Here is a 15329-nt window from a genome sequence, read left to right as displayed (position 1 = left end):
TCAAGGGGGCATCTGACTTTCAGAAAGCGCTGAGTGCCCGCCCTCTGAGAATCAGACTCCTTCAGAGTGTCTCAAGTAGGGTGTCAAAAAATTGCAGCACCCAGGATTACTAATCACTTGAAAATCTTGGCCTTTGTATTCTGAAATTTTCACTTAGAATTAGCCTCAGCATTTTAAAGATTTTATGCAAACAGTGACTTAAAACTTCAGTTGAAAGCTAAAGAAACCAGTTCACACAGGAATGTAAAGATACCATCGAATCCTTCCCTAACAACTGCAAGAAAAACTTTACATCATTCCCTGCAAACCCACTCCCCAGAACCTTCTACATGCCTCCCCAGGGAACCCAGGCAGACCCATCATATCTGGCCATAGCACTCCTACTGAAGGAATATCAGGATTTACAGAAACCACTCACCACCTCAGATCACTTACCACAGAAAGGGCCAGCTTCCTCCAAAACACTACTAACTCCTTCCAGAAACTCTACAACATTAGCAACCTCCCACAGATTACTATCTGTCACCTCCCTGTACACCACCATCCTTCCCCATGATGGCATTGCTATTTGTGTCTCATATCTACAAGAGAACGTACAACACTTGGAAATCTGGCCTAAACTCATCACTAGACTCATCCATTTCATTCTCACAACAACTTCGCATTTAACAATGAATACTTAGTACCCATGGCTTTTCCTAAGCTTTGGACTAGATGGCTCCCCCAATACCCCAGCCTCTTCATGGGCCACCTGGAAGAATTTCTGGAAGAATGCACCATGAAACCAATGATATACACTGAGATACATCAATGATATTTTCATTCTCTGAACAGATGATCTAAACTCCCTCCATAGATTTCCTCTATAACTTCAACCACCACCCATCCATCAAACTCTCCAGAACAGTCCCACACCAGCATCAACTTCCTGGACACCATGGTGAGCTTCAACAATGGAACCCTACAAAGACTATTTACGAGAAACACATGGATCACCACCATTACCTTCACAGATCCAGCAAACACCCTCTCCTCCTCCTCTCTCTTCCGTCCTTCTCCTCCTCCCCCCCCGCCCCAACACACCAACAAATCTGTTAGCTACAGCCAGGCACTACAGAATTCTCTCTGAAGAGAGGTGTATATCCTATACTTCCTTAAAACTGCTTTCACCGAACAAGGACACTCCAACAGAGAAGTAGATTGCATCATGGAAAAGGGACACCCAAATACCCTGAGAACCTGCTTTAATACAGAGAGAGAAAAATAAACCCACTGACCGCACACCCTCGTCACCTATCACCCCACACTTGAAACTTGTACAAGGTATCAGACAATTGCAATCCATACCTCATCCAGGCATCAAATGCCCCAACAACAATGTGGGTGAAACCAGAAAATTCCTGTGCGCTCGAATGAACGCTCTCAGAAAAATAACGGCAAAAAACACCATATTCCCTATGGGTGAGCACTTGTCAGATATGGAGTCGTCAGTTTCTGAAATCTCAGTCCTCATCCTCAAAGGAAACCTGCACAACACCTTCAAAAGACAAGTTTGGGAACTTAGTGTCTAACAGAGATATGAATTTAACAGAATTAACATGGAATTAACAGAGAAACTGTTTTTTAGCTCATTACAAGAAGTTGTAACACACCTCGCTGCCTGTTAACCCTTATTGCTCACTTTAAGTGGGCTTCTACAGCATGTATGAACCCCATATGCTTAATAATCTGTCCCAACTTGTATTGGGTTTAGACACTCTGGTTTACCTTCTCCAGACCTGAAGAGCAAGTCCGTGAAGCTCAAAGGCTTGTCCCTTCCACCAACAGAAGTTGGTCCAATAAAAAATATTACCTCACCTATCTTGTCTCATATCCTGGGACCAACATGGCTACAACACTGCAAAGAAACCAAATGCAAATATTATGTTTGCAAATGTTGAGTCTTTCAACCCTGTGTTGGTATTTGCATCAGTAGTCCTATTGAATACTAAAACAGGAGGAACAATAGAACAATGAGAATTAAAAAGTGAAAAAAGTAAGCATTATTAAAGAGACCATCAAACTTTCTAAATAAGGGCTTGGAAATAGTTTATTAAACTCTCTCCCAAACAATAGATTAATAAAGATGGCAATTGAATGGTGGGGTTTAATCCTTGCTGCTTGTTGCATCTTTAACTGCATGTTTATTGACTGTTAACTCCTGGCTCACCATATTATCTTCGAACTTATCTGTAAAGCACATAGCAAATTAGTACTGCATAAGAAAGGAATAGGAAACACAGGAGAGATGTTTTACCCAGAATGGAACTAATGAGATAATATGTGATATCAAGACCTCATACTACGACTGAGAAGCTAGATCAGCAATAGTACAGCTTTGCTGGTACTACCATGTCACAAGACTTTTTGTAGCCATAGCTATGTTGGTCACAAATCACACCCGTGACCGAGACAGCCAGCTGGCAAAAGATTGCAGTATAGACCAGTGGTTCTCAACTAGGGGTCCGGGGCTACAAGCAGGTTTCAGGGGGTCCGCCAAGCAGGACCAGTGTTAGATTCACGGAGGCCCAGGGCAGAAAGCCTAAGCCCTGCTGTGCAGGGCTGAAGACCTGGGCCCTGAGCCCCACTGCCCGGGGCTGAAGCGGAAGCCTGAGCAGCTTAGCTTTATGGGGGCCCTTGTGGCATGGGGCCCCAGGCAGTTTCCCTGCTTGCTACCCCTTAATACTGGCCCTGGCTTTTATATGCAGAAAACAGTTGTTGTGGCACAAGTGGGCCGTAGATTTTTTTTTTATAGCATGTTGAGGGGCCTCAGAAAGAAAAAGGTTGAGAACCCCTGGTATAGACCTGACCTGAAGTGGACTAAAACCATTTGAAAGAAATCACTCTCTTCCCAGAAAAGGGGAAATATGAAGTCCACCTTCTCTAAAACCAGGTAGGGAGCCATTGAACATAAACTTTAAGATCTAACTTTGCATTCTTGAAGTCTTGCAAAAGGTTATGCTCTTATAATGAACTAGTTTTGTCATTTTGAAACAGCATCTTGTGTATCTGAGACTGACTTTAGGAAACTGGTGCATGAGAACAGTCACTTCACTGGCATAGCAACAAGTATAACTTAAATGTTTATGAATTCGAGTGTAGTGGCTTTTTCCTATCTCTCTCTCATATCTTGTATTCTAATCAGCATTCTATTTAACTCATTTAATATAGATTATGTAGTGATTTTTAGGGTCTTAATCCTGTGTACAAACATATCTATTTAACCCTAATTGTATTAAGGCTGACAAAACTATTTCCTTTTTTTGAGGGAGGAGACAAACTTTACCCACACGTGCATTGCAAACTTTACCCACCACACATCTGCAGCTAGTAACAAACTTAAATGAACTGTATACAATTACATTACCTAAATGTGCCTTTGCCAATGTGTGTTACTGGATGCATATGGGGCACGTTACTTAAGGTGCCTATATGAAGTCATGTCTGTGAGTACATGGGGCACTCTTTGGCACCCTGCCTAGTATGTGCACAGATTGTGGTGGTCAGTTCTGCAGTGCTACAGCCTTATGGGACTTTAATAGATTTCTGTATGGAAGTCTATACAGTCTTGAGGGCTGGCTGTAAAGAAATGCCCTGGGGGCAGGTAAACTAATTTGGGTTGTATTTGGAGACTGTAAGGGCGGGGACTCATTTAGAACACGTGTCTATTACTACAAATAACTCTTTGGTCTGTTCTTTCCTCAGCATTCAGTCATCTGTGGAGGACCCTAACCAGAGGCAAGCAAAAAGACAAAGATTAGGTATTGCATTAGTGCTTATCTCACTACTTGTGTAATGTTTTTTTAGAGACTAGATCTTTCTCATGTACCCAGGAGTCCAGAGCTTTTGTTTGTATATTTATGAACATTGAAATAACCTGCATGGTTCTTCAAACCGCTCCTCACCTGCTCCTTCTAGAAAGGCACTCTAGTTGTATAGATGGCCACAAGAGGGGATCATCAGGAGCTAATGGGGCTAAGTCCCACCCATGTTCTATCTGCAAGTGGCTGATTTACTGCAGGGTGCTGTACTGCATGCTGCCACTGTGGTGGGGAGAGAAGTCTGGTGCTGCAGTACACAAAGTGCCACTGGACTTCTGGCCTGAGTGCACAAACTTCAGAAAGCGCAGGGAGGAGGCTAGAGCAGGGCATAACACTCTGATGCATTTCAAATCCCAATCATATGCTCCTTGCTGCATCTGTTCTTTATTTCCTGACTCTGAAACAAATAACATTTGTTTTTAACTGGGTGGGAAAGAATTCTGCATGTGGTGGGGGGTGTCTGAGCCTAAGGGGGATTTGGGAAGGGATTCTGAGCTGTTGAGAGGCTAAGCAAGGCGAGGCAGAGTTTTTTCTTTCTAGGGGAGAGAGTTTGGGTGTTTTGGAGCTGGTTGCAGGGAGCCGATGGAGTTGGGAAGGTTCTGAGTTGGGAGCTGGGAAGGCTAGGTTGAGTTCCTGGGGAAAACGTTATACATTCAACATGAGTTGGAGGGGAGGAGGAGGTAGAGTAGAGCTAGATTACAAGGGGAGAGGTTGGGACTAGGAGGGTGTAGCAAAGCTGTCATGGATGGATACATGCTGTCCTTGACAAAGAAGTGCCCCATTTCTCCCAAAAAGGGGAAGGAATAGGGAGGAAGAAGAGGGCACTCTCTTATTTTTGCCTTGCACTTTCCACTAACCTCCATTAGCTCTCACCAAAATACTTCCCTGTGGTGCCCTTAATACTGACCCATTTTTCACTTAGTTTGCACCCTAGCCCACATGCAATCTGCAGCTCCACCACTTTTTACTCACTAGATAGTTAGCAACAATATCTGCTCTGTTTTATCTGAAATGACTTGAGATGGACCTAACTAGTCAGCAATCTCTTGACTGAAAAGATGGAGATGTGGACACTGAAGTCCTTTCTGCTTAAGGTCTACTTCACAGCACAAGTACTGATGAAAAGTAAGATCTATCTTTAGTTATTTTGCCTGACAAAGGACATTGCTGTTCTCTCTGAGAATATTGGCTGTCACTTAGTGGCAGTGGTATCATCATAAGTTAATGCATTTTTGAGGGTTGGAGAAAGTCCTGGGCGAAACCAAAATTATAAAAGGGTCTTTTTTTGTTCCATCACTACCCCTCACTTTGAACAGTGTACAAGTCTCCATAAACAGAGCAAATTGGTATTTAGCAATTTTAACTAGTATCTGTGAACAATACATAGCATGAAACTTCTATGCTTAAATATCATACTCTTATTTTCAGATAAATGCTGACCTCCAGAGTATAACTTAATTTCTGACTTTAAAAAAACACCCTGTTCTGCTAGAGGATACGGAGCCAAAAATAACTGCTAACCTTGAGGGCTACCATCAGGCTGGCTGCGTGTTGCTTTTGTATTTTCAGTAGTAAAAATAGTCTTTGAAAAGCTTGTCTTCTAGAGTTTAAGGGATTACTGTTTTCCCAACCAGTCAAGGATACATGTAAATAAAGCCTGAAAAGGTTGATAATGTTGTGAATAACCTGAAGTGTAAACTTTTGCATGCAATGATACTCTAGCTGAGAGTGCTTGAATTTAAAAAGCGAAAAAATCCTTATGTAGACCAAATGTTTTATGGTCTCCCTGGTTTTTTTTGTTTTGTTTTGTTTTTTTTAGATTATGTTATCTCTAAATTGACGAAGACTGTACAAGGAGTTGCCAATCTAATTAAATTGCCATCCCAGCTGACCAGTAGGTATCTGAAGACATCCGTTTGTAATGGAGCTCAAAGTGCAGAATCTACGGATGAGGTTAGTGGGGATTCTGGGCGTAAGATTGTTTCTAGCTGTAATGTTTGAATACATACAACACAAAATAAATGAATGGGACCAGTCTACTCAGTGACTGCTTAGAGTTGGGTTTGGTCAAAGGTCATAAGGTCTGGTGGTGGTCTGTTACTTTTAAGATCATAGGTATTGCCTCATTCAAGTTTGAATCCTCCATTGGAGCACTTGTTGAGACTGAACTTCTGCTGTTTTACTCCTGGACATCTTTACAGTATTTTAAATTTACATATTGTACTCTTATATTCTCCTACAAATGGTGGTGTGATTTTGCTCTCAAGCTTGTTGTATTTGAAGAGTCCACATGCCTCCTGTCCTGGTAACTAATATGAATAAGTATTTCCTGAATAAATGGCCCTACTAGATACACTTACATGCCTTCAGCTAGTGTACACAACTGGTATTTAGGTGCAAAGTGTACAAAAGCTCCCCTCTACAGTAACTCCTCACTTAACGTTGTAGTTATGTTCCTGAAAAATGCGACTTTAAGTGAAATGATCCCAATTTCCCCATAAGAATGAATGTAAATCGTGGGGGGGCGGGTTTGGGTTCCAGGGGAATTTTTTTTGCTGTATAGTACTATAGTTGGGAGGTGCCCCCGCCTTACCCCACACAGGCACAGCCCACTGGCACTGAGTCAATGAGGCAGGCAAGGAGGCTGAAGGTGCTGTAGGCTAGGAGAAGCATGTTGCACAGCAGCAGTGGCAGCTTCCCCTACTCTGCAAGCACCAGGGGCAGGGGGGTCAACCCTTGGCCCGCCCATGCCCCCTCCTTCCCCCAAACCTCCACCCTTAACCCACCTCTTCTTCTCTTCTCCCTCCCCCCCCCCCTTACTCCGCATGCAGTGTCCTCATGCCTTCCCCCTCCCTCCCCTGCCTCCTGCCCGCGGCAATCAGCTGGCTTGCAGTGTTCAGGAGGCAGGAAGGAGGGGGGAAGGAGCGAGGACTCGGTGCGCAGGCTCCCCCTGCCTCCTGAACACGGCAAGGCAACTGATTGCCGCGGGCAGGAGGCAGGGGAGGGATAGGGGAGGTGTGCTGTATCCTCACTCCTCCCCCTTCCCTCCTGCCCCGGCAATCAGCTGGTTTGCGACATTCGGGGGCAGGAGGGAGGCTTGAGGAGCAAGGACTTGGCACGCAGGCTCCCTCCTGCCCGCGGCAATCAGCTGGTTTGCGGCGTTCGGGAGGGAGGGGGAGCCTGCGTGCCCAGTCCTTGCTCCTCCCCCCTCCCTCCTGAACACCGCAAGCCAGCTGATTGCTGCGGGCAGGGGGAAGAGGGGGAAGGCGCTGATCCACGGGGTCTGCTAGTGGGGGGAGGGGCTGGGGGGGCGTAGGGGGGCTGCCAGCCGTGGACAAAGCAGGTAGCCAAATGATGTTATAGTGAAGCATTGCACAACTTTAAATAGAGCATGTTCTGTAATTGAGCAGGGATGTAAGATCGAAACAACGTTAAGCGAGAGGACATTAAGTGGGGAGTTACTGTACTTAGCTTGCATGTCTGTGAGCTGGATTCTTCGATTGCTAGGTTGGACAATCTGGTTTATAGTCTTCTGCCTTATCAGCGCCAGTAGGACAATCCAAAGAGACTTAAGATGTTCTAGTGTGTCTTCTAAATAGCATGTAAATTTGCTAGTTTACACAAACAGTTTTGTTTTCAAGGAACAAGCTGCTGGTTTTAAGATGATGATGTTGTTGTCTTGGAGACAATTGAGAGGAATTCAAGGATAGAACTCAGTTCTTTAATTTATGTGAAGACTGCTCTAAAGATTGTTCACTTGCTGTAATTCTAAAAGTCTTTCAAGGATCAGAAAACCTTATTCAAGATTGATCATTATGTGTTAGCACCTCAGGGGATGAGTGTAAAGTCAATGGGGTTTTTGCTCCAAACTCATTTAAGTGGGATTTTTAAAAAGGTGCATATGTGGACTCTGTAGGAGCTAAAGGTTGGGTTTTTTTTTTTTTTTTTTTTTTTTTTTTAAGACACTTTGTAGAAACTGCAGAGACCTATGTTCTGCCAAGATCCAAACCAGTCAATCTGGGTCACTGGATGAATAGCATGGTTTAACTCTAATTTGAGTGAGTAGACTGTGAGGTTGCTTTGATCCACATCCAAATTACATTTAAATGGTTCCTTGTTCTTTTTAAGACTTTTTCAAATTCTTCTGATTCTTCGACTGACAGACTGACAGACTCTGCACCTGGAATAGAAATGCTACAACTGGGTAAGACTGACACGAAGCCACCGCTTTTTCTTCCTTCCTCTTTTCCCCCATCTACTAAAATGCCCAGCAGGTGGTATACAGCAGCATTAATACTTTCCACTTGTATAATGCCTCTTGTGTAAGACTTTAAGTGCTTTATAATTCTGAATTTGGTAAGAGCAGTACCTCTAAAATCTAGAACACTAGAGGATGAACTCTTGCTTTCTTTCCTGCTTCCTTCCATTGCCACTGACATTGTCCAGATATTTTTGTTGCAGCCATTTCAGCATTAAGTGTTACAGCCTTCTCTTATGATGTGCATCATTCCGGATGGCTGTGCCATTAGTGTAAAGTGTGCCTGGAAAGCTTCCTAAACAGTCTTGTGTAATATATATGATGAACTTGAAATAGAAAAGCACTAGTCTAATGGAGCAGTTTCTATTCAGACAAGTGACTTCCTTCATTGAAGTGGCTGCTGAAAAAGACAAACAATGCCCAAGTGTGATACCTAAAATCTTTTAAGTAAGTTTACATGTTGGCTTAACACATCTAAACTAAAATGCATTTGTTTTTCGTGAGGCTTTTGTAAATACAAACGTCTAAGACTCTATCACTCCCCTCTCACAACTACTGATGTCTGGTACTTTTTTTCATAGATAAGAAAATATCTTGTGGCGCTAGCGTTTGTCCCAGTAAAGAGACAGTACCTATTTCTTGCAGGACTGTGCCTTGCCTGAGGTAAAATTTTTGTGGCTGTCTTTTATATCCTCCCATCACCCCTCAAATCAGCATCCTCTACGCTCCTCCAGAATATAGGTGTCTGCCCACATTTGCTGCCTAATATGGTGGTTTTTTTTTTTTTTTAATCCATTTATATATAGTAGTGCTTGGCTCTTTCCAAATGCAGAGTATTACCGGGCACTCCGCTGAACTGCAGTACTGTCTCCTATCAATGTATTAAACTCTTAAACTTGTACAGCTCGACGCTAAGATGTAATATAACTAATCCAAAAGGAAAGATTTGGGTAATAAGTATGTAAAGGAATCTGTGAAGCTGGCTTGCCAGCAGTGAGCTCATCTTTAGGAGGAAAAATGTACATCAAAACCTTCAGGTGGGAGGGAAATTGCACACACAAAATAGACCTAGGGAGGGTGAGAGAGAGCCTGGGGAAGAGCTGGGGAGGCAGAGCAAAGAGGTCTGGGGGAACCTTGCAAAGGCCAGAGGAGATGTTGAGGGGTGGCTGGGTGGAGAAGTGGGATCTGGAAGTGTGAAGAGACGGGGAAGTTATGATTTGTGTCAGTTCTTGAGCTCTTGGGGACAAAGGAATGGGGAACTTTGAAGGGGCAAATAAAAGGGATGTCTGGGAACAAAAGATTGGAGGCTTTCAAGGAACAAAAATGTAGGAGGTTTGGGAGAAGAGAGGAGGAATTTGCAGGGGTGTGGAATAGTCTCTTGTTTGAGAGAGGTTTTAATTACAAGAAAATTGGGGGAAACTTGGTGTAAATTATCCAAGATCTAATAAAGGATAGGAGTCCCCTGGTTTTGCATGAGGGGTTCTGTTCAGATGACACTACTGGAACACTCTTGATGCCGTTTTCTCCAAGATTTTAGAGATGGCAATAATTGGATGGAAATGGGCCAGGATACTGTGTAATACTGCTGTTTGCCTCCCACCCCAAAACTAGGTTGAATAGTGTCCTTGCTGCATTCCTATATAAGATGATGCTAGTTCTATGGTACTGATCCCCCTGTTACACTATAGTGTCCCTGTTAGGAGTTGTTACCATGGGAGTAGGCCCCAAGCCAATACTGAAGACTATGATCTCCATGCTCAAATGGATTGAGTGTCTTCTGAATTGGTTCAGGATTTTGACTACGATGGGCTTGTCTCAGCTAGTGGCTCTCAACTCTTTCAGCTGCATGAGCTGCAGCCTGGTCATGGTATTTAGTGCTAAAGAGGAAGCTGTGCTGCTTTTAAGATGGCTTACAATAGGAAGTTTAAACTGTGAGCTGGCTTAGTGCTCCTAGCTTTTAAACTGAAACGTTCCCCAGAAAGCGGAGGGGAGCAGAATATCAGCATGAAAACCTTTTAATGATAAAGAGGAAAATTCCTAAGGCAGCTATTGTGAATGTGGGGTGGGGGTGGAGACTCCACCAATTATGTGAATAGAGCTCTCTTCTGTGAGGTGTCAGCTGTATGGCATACTTGTAACTATATCCCCCAAAATACCTCAGTGGCATATTGGAACATGGCTTTGGGTAGTTGATGTTCTCAGCCATACTATAATAGGGTTTAATGAAAGAAGCATATGAGAAAATTAAAGGTACAGGGCCATCTGAAGAAGTAGGAAGCACTATTTTGGGGGGGGAGGCATGGCAAAGGAGAAAACATGATCTGGCAGAGCTCGCAGTTCCTGGAGCACCTCGTTTAGTCTGAAGCGTGTGCATGTAATGGAGCTGAAAATGGTATGTTGTAAACCGTCCATTTAGTCACTGTGCACCTGTTAGTCATTGTAAGAGAGATTTCTTGGATTTCTCTATCAAGTGGTGGTTTGACCTGATTTTTCCACCTGACTGAAAGGAATTCAGAACATCCATACATCCTTATGAGGCTTAAGTCTCTGCCCCAACAATGCATGTATTTTCAAAAACATTTAGATGTAATTTGACTCAAGAAGATTTAGGTTTTAGTGGTTAATAGTGTAATCGCTCCTCTTAACAGAAACCTCTGCAACACAAGGATGAGTAGCAAAAGCCATACCAAATCCATTCCAGAAGGTTCTTTTTCACGGGGATTGCCTGGTCAGGAGAACATGGCAGGAGCCACCACTTCAGATGCTGGCAAGCTGGTGAGGAGGCCTCACTGTACTGTGGAAGAGGTGAGTCCAGATAAAGACCGCTTTTGAAATAGGGTCAATTCATTTTTGTCACTTCTGAGTTTATATAATGGGGAGACCTCTGAGTATTGAGGTGGCAAGATGTGAAGTTGGATACAGTGAAAATGGTTTTTGAAGCATAGCCCTGAGCTGAGAAAATGCCTTGCAGGGAGACTTAAAGCTCAATCTATTTGGCTGATCAAAAACATGACGGAGAGGTGATTTCAGAGTAGAAGTATCTTTATGGGGGAAAACACTAAGTACTAAAAGGCTCTTCAGTGGAGAAAAGCGTAACACGAACCAATGGCTGGAAAACGAAGCCAAACAAAGTCAAATTAGAACTAATTCAGAAACATTTTAAGTCAGGGCAATTAACTATGGGATCAAACCACCATGGAAAGTTGGGGATTCTCCATCTCTTAATGTCTTCAGATCCAGTCTGGATGCCTTTCTGGAAGATGCTTTTGCCAAAAAAGTTATTGGGCTCAATGCAGGGGTAATTGGGTAAAACGTAATGGCCCGTGATGTACGGGAGGTCAGACTAGATGATCTGATGGTCCCTTCTGGCATTAAACATCATTTTTCATAGAGTCTTTGGGGTGAGAGCTCACCAAAAGTGGATTCTGCTTTCTGTTAACTCCAGTGAACGTGGCAGTTCCACAACTGGAAATGGTAATGAGGGTGTATATATTTGTTTATCATTGACTTACCTGCATGTAAATGTGCTAGACAGTAGAAAGCTGCTGTAAACTGAGATAAGGATGAAAATTATACTCCTTGCTATAATGAGCATGAGCCCATTTTCAACTTAACAGCAGCTTTGGTCATGTGGTTCCTGCTTAAATAGGACTAAAGATAAACTTCATGCGCTGTAACAACTGTGTAGTATGCATTAAATTTAATTACAAACTTCACTCCACTTTTTCTTGATAGTGGTTTTAACGTGGCTTTTTTTTCCTCTTAGGGTGTACAAAGAGAAGAGAGAGAAAAGTACAAACTACTATTGGAACTAGTAAAGGAAAAATATCCTAGAAACTACTCCACTCCCATAGCTGCATACCACTGCAAGTAATTTCACGTTATATTCCAGACTATTTACTAGTAATAGTGACTTCTCTTGAGAGGCAAGGAGGGACATCAAGTCACTCTCTTTTAATGGGCACTCTGGTTGTTGGAAAAATTTGATCAGTTTGTTGCAATAAACAGAGTTCTGTTGATATGGTCCAGGACAGATGCTTTGGAACAGACCTTTTGAAATGCATGCAGTTGTGTATACTAGTTATCTGTGGCCTTGTTTTATTTAATAATAATAAAAAAAAAAAAAAAAAAACCCAAAATATTCAGCAGAAGTTTACAAAAGGTGAAGAATTGAAATTGCTGTGGGGTGTCTTTCTCCTCCTCCTACCTCTTTTCTGCTTCCTATGTTGTATCTGCACTAGGAAACTTCCTGCCTCTTTTGGGGCACAAGTGCTTCCAGTGATGTAATTTCTACTATGAAATCCTATATTAAGTGCTATACCACAGTGTTATTGGATTTGGGGATTTATTTTCCCTTCCATTGAATGCTTTTTACGAATCTTATGCTGCTGATGTGGAATGGACATAGGCCTCAGAACAGGCTGTGTTAAGACAAAAAATTAGCTCCTTCACAGCCTAACTATAGTTTAATGAATATGTGATCTCTTCCAACTTTATAAGAAATTGTCACTTTATAGTTTTACAATAATTTTTCAATCTGTGGTAAGGCCAAAAGACCATGGCAATCATGCATACAGAGCTGAAGTTCTTGAAGGTGACCTGCAAAGGCAGGAAAACTTGTCCATGCCTCTGTGTTGTATGAAGACCTTGAGAGGTCTTCAAAGAGAAGTTCCTTTTCTGAACAGAATTTCAGGTTTTGTCTACCTGTTCTTCTTGAATGCTGAAGCTGTCTGGGAGCTAAGGGTTTGTCTAAACACAAGCTGTACCACTTAACTATACTAGTATAGTTAAAGTGGCACATCTCCTAGTGTGGACACATTTATAAAGGTATAAATGTGCTTAGACCAGTATAGCTGCTTTTCCTTATGAGAGGGAAAATAAGATATATCCGTCTAAATACACTTTATACCCTCATAACTGCATCTACATTAGGGTGTGGTACTACTTTAACTAGATTAGTAAAAACTCAAGGAGTACCTTAATGCTCTAGAACTTGGATTTCTCTAAGATCACAGCAACAAATCCAGACTTCCTTCTTTTGCTGCTGGGAGAAATGAATATGTATATTATACAGACAACTGCAGATTAAAAGAAAATAATTGATTACTTCTGATGTATTTAAACGATACAGAAAACAGTATTTCAAATGATATAGTGGAGTACTTAATTCCTGTTCTCTAGACCTTTTTTTAACTTCACCAAGTGAGAAGGCCACTGAAAATGGTCAGAAGTCTCTCTCCTTTTTTATGAGACCTTTAAACTGCTACAATGGCACAGCTGCAGTGCTTGCTGCGCAGACACTATCTACACTGATGGGAGAGCTCCTCCCATCAGTGTAGGCAATTCACCTCCCTGTCGACCCACCACTGTCTACACTGGGGTTAGGTCAGGATAGCTATGTCTCTCGGGGGGGGGGGGTGGGGGGTGGATTTTTCACGCCCCGAAAGATGTATCTGCTGATTTAAGTTCCCAATGTTGATCAGTCCTTAGAAAGAAGAGTTAAAGACCGATCAAGGTTTATGCAGGGCATAATGAAAACATCTTGTCATACAAAATAAACAGAATGGCTACTCAATAAAATTAATACTAAGCCTGTTTAAGAGAGAGACTATTTCACATACTATGTAAATAGCCTGTAGAATTTGCTGTCTAACAGAATCAAATTCTGTGCGTGCCCCCCCCCCCCTTTTTTTTTTTTTTTTTTCCTTAGAGTGGACATTCACTCTTGGCATAGTGAAAAGTAATATGCATCAGGATGTAAATGTTGCACAATTGACTAGTTGCTTTTTTTCTGCTGGAGCTGGAATATTTCCATTAATGCATCAATTGGCCAATTCTGGTTTACCAAATTCTGTTGCTTTAACAGTGATCACTTCTAGCATTCTGTACCACATGGTTGTGTAGGAGCTATAATCCATTCCTTTAGAGGATTTGCATACAATGGGGACAAATAGGATATGTATGGGCTCCTTTGAAAGAAATTCTGACACTTTTCTACTTTTTTCTAAATCTGTACCAAAGTTCTCAAAGTTGCCTCAAGGAGCCAGCGAAGACTGGTGGCCACATGGAAGAAAGATATGGAGTGAGAATGCCTCCATTTGTTACACTAAGGCAGTGTTTTTCAACCTTTTTGGGGGCAAAGGCACACTTGTTTCATGAAAAAAATCACGAGGCACACCACCATGAGAAAATGTTAAAAAATTTAACTCTGTGCCTATATTGACTATATATAAAGTAATTCTCTTGAATAGGAATCAAATAAACACAAAGAAAGTATTTTATAATTACTTTATTATGAAATAGTAAGTAAACAGAAATATGAAAAATTATAAAATACTTTATTCAGTGCGCAACCTGGGTTTAATATTTTTTTCCCACGGCACACCAGGCAACATCTCGCGGCACACTAGTGTGCCGCGGAACAGTGGTTGAAAAACACTGCACTAAGGAATGGTGAGTGTGTGTGTGTGTGTATATCATACATATATTGCAGTAAGTGGAGACAGACATAATCAAGTCAGGCTTATTCTCCTCAGTGAGTCTTTTAAATGAATGCGGAGTTAAGTTTGCAGTAGTGAAGTTGCAAAGGTTGAGACTGATACCTTAATTGTGCCCTTCTGCATGTATTCAGTCTAATTATATCAGACTTGTATATATGCAATACATTAACCTTTAATAGTCCCATCATGTCATATATAAATGCATGTAAAAATATGGAAGCATCCATGTCAGAAAGTTGTTACACCTCTGGTTGCTATTACTATAAAAGTTGTTACTTCTGTTTATCTTCCTGAACAGAACACCTTGTCTAACAAGTTGAAAGACATAATGCTAACTTTAAGGCCCTTGTACTATGGGAGGGGTGGGGGTTTGGCCAATTAAAATTGTCGCCTTAGGAAGGGCTGGTGGGATGTTGCCCAGGCTGTACTCAGTAAGGGTGGTGAAACACTGACCTCCACTGAGGAGATCGTCAAGAGGTGGAAGGAGCACTTCGAGGAACTCTTCAACCTGATGGAAAAAGATTAGTACTGGCAGTTGGGTCCTGGAGATTATCCATCAGGGATACTCCATACATTTTCTCTCCTCCTTTCTTCACAAACCCCCTTTCCAGTCGTCATCCTGGGACCTACTCACTAATTGATTCTTCATCAGGAGGTGATAAAGTGCATCCCACCTCAATACCAAGAGAGAGGGTTCTACTCCCCATATTT

The 15329-nt window shown here is 42.2% G+C and overlaps 1 protein-coding gene across 3 annotated transcripts in view; it reads left to right on the top strand.

Annotated features, from left to right (window-relative positions):
- SENP2 (SUMO specific peptidase 2) overlaps positions 1-15329 on the top strand; it is a 46213-nt gene that overhangs the window by 13394 nt on the left and 17490 nt on the right. For all 3 annotated transcript variants that reach the window (XM_065410409.1, XM_065410410.1, XM_065410411.1), the window contains 7 exons: positions 3745-3800; positions 5680-5813; positions 7989-8064; positions 8700-8781; positions 10767-10923; positions 11885-11988; positions 14140-14234. In XM_065410409.1, the coding sequence (XP_065266481.1) occupies positions 3745-3800; positions 5680-5813; positions 7989-8064; positions 8700-8781; positions 10767-10923; positions 11885-11988; positions 14140-14234 (704 nt within the window). The remainder of the gene's footprint in view (positions 1-3744; positions 3801-5679; positions 5814-7988; positions 8065-8699; positions 8782-10766; positions 10924-11884; positions 11989-14139; positions 14235-15329) is intronic.

This window comes from Emys orbicularis, chromosome 9, assembly GCF_028017835.1.
Source record: "Emys orbicularis isolate rEmyOrb1 chromosome 9, rEmyOrb1.hap1, whole genome shotgun sequence".
Taxonomy (NCBI): Eukaryota; Metazoa; Chordata; order Testudines; family Emydidae; genus Emys; species Emys orbicularis.
This window is presented reverse-complemented; position numbering and strand designations above follow the sequence as displayed.